We start from the raw sequence: 7,512 nt of genomic DNA on the forward strand, positions 1-7,512 counted from the left end.
GGGCTGTTTATACCTGCTGCTAACATGCGTTCTAGCTGATGTGAACTCCAGTGGACAGTGTGTCAGTTTATATGCGGCACGTGTGTCTCCACATTCATGTCAAATGAACACTTGCGGTCAGATAACTTAAGTTCAGCTTACTTATGTAATTTGTGCAATATGTGAGGTAAAATACTGCATTTCTATCATTTTTGATAGACAAGGTCTGTTAAAAAGTGACTCCCAGGACCAGCGGGAGAGATCCAAAGCTTTGGTGCGGTGCTCACCGCTACTTTGTTGCAGAAATTACCACATAAACAAGCAGAAGGTTTACTACGAATCATAAATACTGTCTTTATGGACTCTGTTTTATACAGACTGGATTTTTTCCAGAAACTGAGGAGGAAAATAACATTGGATAGGACGCTTTTCCTTCAGTGTGGCCGAGGACATAAATATATGTCCACAAATGTCTTAGAGATATTCTGTCTGAGAGACTAGATCAGAATGTGTCCTTAATGCATCCTAAATGTGTTTACACCTGTGCTTGGTGCTGCCCATTTGTAAGTCAGCCACAATGCACGTTGACACCTGGTGTAAACAGCCCCCAAATCTTCTTTCATGGTCTTCACATCCATAAAGATTACAGGCCTGATATCAGGTCAAATTATTGTCATAAGCTATAAATGCCTTTTTGTTATCTGCTGTTTTACATTTAATTGTTACATGATATGCCATAATCTGCCCAAATTTCCCCCAATTTTTTTTATATTAAGCCAGTAGACACTCTGTATTCTTATGGCCAACAAGATTCAAGTGCAAGTTAACTTATAACTTGTTCTCTTGGCTTGAAAAAGTCTTTGGAGTTACTCAGTGTTTATTTAGTTAAACTTGCTGTTCACAGTGGGAGGCAGTGTGGCCCAGCTCGAGTGTGTACACCCATGTGACACTTGGCAGACTCATGGACCAACAAGGAACCCAAGGTTACTGGACTAACATGGTGGGACAAAGGCCTGCAACGGAGAACAACAATGCTGCTCCTCGCCCACAGCAGTCCGACACTTTGCTGGATGGTGAAAAGGCCGGAGCCACGCTGTTGTTTTCTGGACTCTTCCTTGGGTTGGTGGGTGTCACCTTCACTGCGATGGGCTGGCAACACTACCGAGCCAACCCCAGCTTTCAGTGGACCCAGCTGCTGGGCCCCATCCTGATCTCGGTTGGAAGTACCTTCATCTTAACCAGTGCCTGCAAGTTTCGGATCATCTCCTGTTGGCCCTGTAGAGAGCAGCGGGAGGAGGAGGTATTTGTAATCCCTGTGAGGGAACAAACAAGGGGACATGCTGTTGTTCGAGGCAGAAATCAGGCAGTCATGTTACAAGGAACCACAACAATGGTCTGTATTCCACCCGCTTATAACTATATTACTCGTGACGTACACCAAGAAAATGAGTTCCAGCCTGGCAGCTCTGTGAGTGGCGTTCATGCAGCCCTTCCTCCATATGACGCTGTGTATTGTGTGGACAGCTCTGCTTTTACAGCAGAAGAGGACAGCACAGCTAGCAGCACAGGAACGGACCGTAGAAGAAGCGGGTAGGGAAAAGTCCATTCATGACAAACGTTTAACTAACTTTTATTCAACAGAAGAATGATTACTCAAATACGCTGTTATCATATATGTCTGATTTGGACTGGCACACAAATACATGCAGCGTTTTTTCCAATACATGAATTTCCAGGGACTGTTTACTTTTTACTCACCATATATGTTGTTGACCCAGATAGAACCAGCAAAGACAGAGTAAATCTGAAACTTTCAGTATGCAAAAGTGACAAATACCTATTGCCATATTAATTGCCACATAAAACTACCACATTTCAAACTCTATCTAATTGCTTTGCTAAATGATTTTTATGAGTTATTACGTGAGAGTAAAAAGTTTGTATCTAATTGCCCTGTGGGCCCATCTACACAGGAGAATAGTCATATTACTGCCATAAAGGCCATGTATAAGAAGAATGTTGTTCAAAAGACATCGAAGGGCAAGAAAATGGGGGAATTAGTCATCGTAGACACTGTTTAGTGACAAGTTAAAGTAATTCATTGGATAATTTGACTTATTATGTAATGCAAGAATGGGCAAATTCCTCTGAATCCACCTCATCAAAGAAGCAAAAAAACATGAAATTGCTATCCTGAAAGCAATTTCAGGATATGAGAGGGCAAAAAAACAATAATGTGTTAGTGTTTCCCAGGAGGAATTTGGTGATGAAGATCATAGATCTTTGCAGAAATGCTGAAGTTGACTGTTTTCTCTTCAGCAGATCTCTTAAACCCAACCTTAAGTGCAATTTGTTACTAAATCATAGGTGGACAACATATGAGATGCTTGGTTTTTCAAACTCGTTTGCAAAATATTAGCTACCCATTGCTCCTTTCAAGGGCCTAAATTATCCAGATTCATAGGTTGTTGTTTTTTTTTTTTTTTTACCTTGGAGCGCCTCTAGAATGGTTTTACATGTCTTGATGTTCACAAACCATATTTTTTTAGTCTTATTGTAAAATTGTGCAGGACTTCTTGTCTGAAAAAGTCAGTTTTAACCACTGTCTCTTTAAGATGTCCCTCCTTAGAAGCCAAATCTGCTCTGAACGGTCAGCTGATTTGTCAGTAATCATGACAGGCAAACCAGCTGCTCAGTCCTTTGAGGGCGTGCCAGACAAGCCATTAGCGGGCTTTATGTGAACACGTGTCAAGGTCTTTTAATTTTATTTTATTAAACATTTATTTAACCAGGAGTTAGAAAGCTCTAGTGATTTAAAATATTTTTTTTCCAAGAATGTTCTGGCTGTGACAGGCAGCAACCCAGGTCAGCAGAAAAAAAAAACAATAAAACACACACACTGTACACAAAATTGGTATATGCATGAGGTTCATATAAAAGAAATTGAATAAAACATCATTATGAGGTGAAAAGCTTCAGAAACAAAAAACATCTGCATATTTCCTCACAAGAGTCACTGTAGGCCAAACGAGGGCAGAATAGTCAATCATAACAGTTACAACAAGACATATTTTCCTGCAATATGTTTAAAATTTGCCTGAATTCAAGTGATGTAATAATTCACAGTGATGTAATCAAGTCCAGGAGGAAACATGCTGGACTGACAACAAAGCTTTGGAAGAGAATATTACTGTTACATACGGTTTAGTATGAAATTTGGGCTCTGCAGATCTTTCCCGTGCATAAAAGATTACTCAAAGCACTGAAAAGGGGGAAAACCCCAAAATAATAATATGGCCTTTTTACATGTATTGTTTGTATGAAAGCTCACAGCTTCTCACAGTATAGCGAGTTTGGGTTCATTTTGGATTAATTACAGGATCACTTCTTCTTTTTTTTTTTTTGGCTCAAAGTGTTTTTGGCTGCTTTGCCTTCTCAGCCAATTATGGTGTAATTAATGCCTCTCAGATAGTCAACACATTGTGTCAGTTATAGTGCTGGGAGCACTGTGCCGTGTAGGTTCTGGTTCTTGTCTCGCTAAAGAAGTTGCAAAAAAAAAAGAAAGAAGGATTTTCTCAATGTTTGCGTGAAAGAACTTTATATTTGTGTCAATGGCATGGGAACAATTAGGCCCCTAATAGCTACAATCTTTTGGTTTAATCACTCTATATAACATATGATAGACATTTTTCAGTGTGTATGTGCTTTGTAAAAGAAACACAATTTTTGAGCAAGTTATGATGTTAAAGTCATATTTTCCCACCTGTTCCTCCACCAAGAACCGAGGCAAAAGCTTCTTTCCACTAATTATAGGATCTGATTTATTTGAAAGCCAATCAAATATCCTCAGACAGACGTCTTGCTATAAACACAAAGCTGCATTCCAAGTTTTCATTTTCTTTTATTGTTTTTAGACGATTACTCCCAGCAGGTTTCCAGGAAATCAATTCACTTTAATACAAACAGACAGCAGGAATAATTCAGTTAACCTGGGATAACTATAAACTGCCGCCCTGATCTTACGAACACTCCAGCTCACTCTCATGTTCTCTCAACTCCTGACCTGTTTTACTGTGTTTCCAGGGGTTAATGCCAAATAGAGGAATGATCAAGGGAGAAATTGCTCAACCTTTTGTGTTTTCTTTAGGAGGGCAACGGGGTTTAAGCATAACCAATTGGGCCTGTAAACATTTGGAAGTTTGCCATTTCTTTCTCTTGACTTCCAGTCTGCTTGAGATATGATGTTTGCCTTTGATTTTTTTTCCCCGTAGCGTCCAGAAGACGGAGGCTGAAAGAGGACGTCATGATTACAGTGACTCCACCTCTTCACACCCACCTGCATATGAAGACATCTTCCCTTTCTTTCACAAACACAATCCAACATGAATTTGTCATAAAACCTGTTGGGAATGTCAGATCTTCATTTAATCAGGTTCTTTTCTTTTTTTTTGCCAAAAAGATTTAAAAATTATATGAATGCCAAAATTGTTCTATTTACTGTATCAGATCCATCAAATGAAACCTATACAATTCATGATTGTACAGCAAGACAAGGGTGACTTACCCTTGGTTTAATTTTTTTCCACACAGCTTGTAATGTAGAACTATGATAATAATTTTGTATGAAGTCATAAAATTCACCAGGATTAATCTCCCTGTGAGAAATCCTCATAACTTTGAGATTGATGGATAACTTAAGCTCTATCTTATGGTTTTAAATATTAAATCTATGTTCAGCATGAAAAAACGTGCATTCATCCTTTGCCTGTTGTCTCTAAATGGCTGATAAACACAAGTTTGCCTGATTCTTTACCAGAAATAACAAAGAAAAGTTATTTTTTTTAAACAGTGTGCTGGAGGAAACTAACACCAAATGAAGGGAAGATAATGATAATTTACACTGCGGTTATTATTCACATATTGCTGATGACCACCTTGGAGAGGGCAGGTCACGTCAAAATGTGTTTAAAATCTTAAGTGTATTAATTCTACTTCTTCTTCCTGCTCGTCACTGAAAAATACAAATTTGTCCCCCTAGATTTCCTGTGGGATCATTTGACGCCTTATGTTGCAATGAGGAGTTTAGTTTTGTTTGCAGGATGAACACAAGTGTCACTGCACCACACGGGGGCAGAAACACTGAGAAAATCTATCAGTCAGGTGGTTTTACCGGGACTAAGGAAGCCTACAATACCGTAGGTTAAAATATCAAGTTAATAATAATAATAATGATAATAATAATAATTATAATGTGCCATTTTGAATCAAACTCCATTTCATAAAATTACATAAAAACGTCCGAAGCATCCTTTTTTTTTCTTTCTGAGTTTATATTATGTGCCACTTTGTGCTGCAACATGAGTTTCCTGCCTTATTAGTTTAATTGCTTGACTTTCTGCTCTATGTTTAATCTCATTCATGTGTCCTTTGTGCTTTAACGCCATGTCCAACACTTGGACAACAACCATGACGGTTGGACGTTGCCACACTAATAAACTGTTTCAAAGCAATTCTCTTCCGGTGAAGTTTCTTTCGATGTTACTATCGATTGTGTTAATATTGTTTAATGATTTATATTCAAGGCTGCATAAATGGAGCAGACACACGCCCACAGACATTCAACGCGGCTTCCTGCAGCCAGTGTCAAACACTTGCTGTTAAAAACGAAAAGAATTTGTTGAAATACGCATGAAACACTTAGTTTGATTAGACTCTGACTGAATTAAATGACGTGGAGGGCAAAAAAGAAAGAAAGAAAACTAATCGTTTTATAGTATTTAGGTCTATTCATTTAGTAAAATTTTGGCTCTTAACCCCTCACAAACCGGTAGTCCCTCCTATTACTGCGTAATTACAAAACCGATGATGAAACAGCAAATATTTAGACAACAAGACAAGCAACTTCATTGACACGTGAAATAATAGTTGCGTAATGAGTTTGTTATTTTTGGTTTTATCCGAAAACGTCCTTTGGACGCGAGCCGTCTCCAGAAATAAGGACCTGCTGCATAGAAAAAAACGTCTGTTTCAGCCAACTGTGGCTCAAACATTTGCTTTTTGTTTTGCTTTAAAACTAAAACAACAAGGAGGAAAAAAGCACGCGCACAACACACGACTTTGCAAAAAAAAAAAAAAAAAAAAAAAACATCATTAAAAATTCATATTTGGAAAACTCCTGACGGCTTCCTCCAGACTTGTCTGCAGATCTCAAACCGCAGCGCAATATGACTTTCATTATTTTTACAGCACAGTAAAACGCGGGTGGCCGACAAGGCCCCTTATTTCACCATTTTGGATGGAGTTAGAGACGATTTATGAAAGTATTACGCAACACGTTGAACGATAACAACTCTGTATAAAATATGTAGAAATATTTGCCAGCCCCCCCTCCCTCCCAAAAAAAGAAGTGCTGGTGTGAGTTTTAAACATCATTAATTATCTGTATTATTGTGGCGAGCAATATGGGAAACCGTTGTACTGATTATAGTTTGAGATTCGAGTTTTTAATAACAGCTGAATTGATAAATATAATTATACATGTTGACTTCTTTTACAAGCGTTGATAAACTTTTGTGAAAATGAGAAATCATCATGGTTTCTGAGGGCAACAGGTGCTTTTCTTTTCCTCACTGGTCGGGACCAACTTTTGCTCAAAGTCTATATTTCCGTCACGTGTTTTCCAGGATGAGAATGTGTGCGGCCCTTAAATTAGTTTGATTGGAGAGGCGTTTTCCTTTTGAAATAATAATAATAAAAAAAAACAAAAAAACAAAGGGTCAGATAATCCCTGAAAATCATGATTACAGTGGCGTAATTAGCACCGACCTTCAGCTGCATTCTGGCAGTGAGGGCACAGAGAGTTTGTGCTTATCTTGTTACAACACAACACTCCCATATGGTGCAGCTAATAGGAGTGAGGACGATTGGTCCCTGCAGCTTGCAAATAGCTGAAGCTCTTGTTTAGGCTGTAACTTGAGCTCATTGTGTGCAGAAATTCTCCTTTACCACTGCACTCAACAAGGAGCTTTGTTTTGACTGACAAAAAGCTACCAGACGCTGAGCAAAAACCTGCAGAAACGAGTCCCAATTGTCCTCAATTACAGTACACAGAAATATCTATCTGACACAACATATAAGAACTAAACATATACTCTTCCCATTTTGTTCCATCTCGTGTGGCTCTAAGTTTGATTGAAAAAAATCCTCATCCTATTTGTCATGTCTTTTATCGCCTTGGGATGTTCACACTGATTCACAAACCTACGTGACTTTCATCTTTATTTATTTCTGAAACAGAAATCTTCAAAATGTCCTCGGCAAATTCCAAACTTCAACCTGAAACGTTTGCTCCGTAAGTTTAAAATAAAGTTGGTGTTTGACACAGTTCCAGTTTTTAACTTCTGTCCTGGTTGCTGCTGCTTGTCAAGGCATTTTGAATTTACATTAATCGCTAAGAAATCCATTAAAGTGTTCACTGAAATATCAGAAGTAATCAGCATTAAAATGTTTTAGAGGCTTTTTTCTTTACATAAC

The 7,512-nt window shown here is 38.3% G+C and overlaps 1 protein-coding gene across 1 annotated transcript; it reads left to right on the top strand.

The window, feature by feature from the left end:
* The first annotated feature begins 976 nt into the window (after positions 1-976).
* tmem174 (transmembrane protein 174) lies at positions 977-5,461 on the top strand. The gene is made up of 2 exons (XM_075456566.1): positions 977-1,569; positions 4,251-5,461. Exons 1-2 carry the CDS (start codon positions 977-979, stop codon positions 4,363-4,365), a joined length of 708 nt encoding a protein of 235 aa, XP_075312681.1. The 3' UTR covers positions 4,366-5,461.
* The last annotated feature ends 2,051 nt before the right edge of the window (positions 5,462-7,512 follow it).

This window comes from Odontesthes bonariensis, chromosome 22 (genome assembly GCF_027942865.1).
Source record: "Odontesthes bonariensis isolate fOdoBon6 chromosome 22, fOdoBon6.hap1, whole genome shotgun sequence".
Classification (NCBI taxonomy): Eukaryota; Metazoa; Chordata; class Actinopteri; order Atheriniformes; family Atherinopsidae; genus Odontesthes; species Odontesthes bonariensis.

Bases quoted from the DNA above. Each gene is read 5' to 3' on its own strand.
- tmem174 (XM_075456566.1), top strand. From the start codon at position 977: ATGGTGGGACAAAGGCCTGCAACGGAGAACAACAATGCTGCTCCTCGC. The intron at 1,570-4,250 runs GTAGGGAAAAGT...TTTTCCCCGTAG, and splicing joins ACGGACCGTAGAAGAAGCGG to CGTCCAGAAGACGGAGGCTG.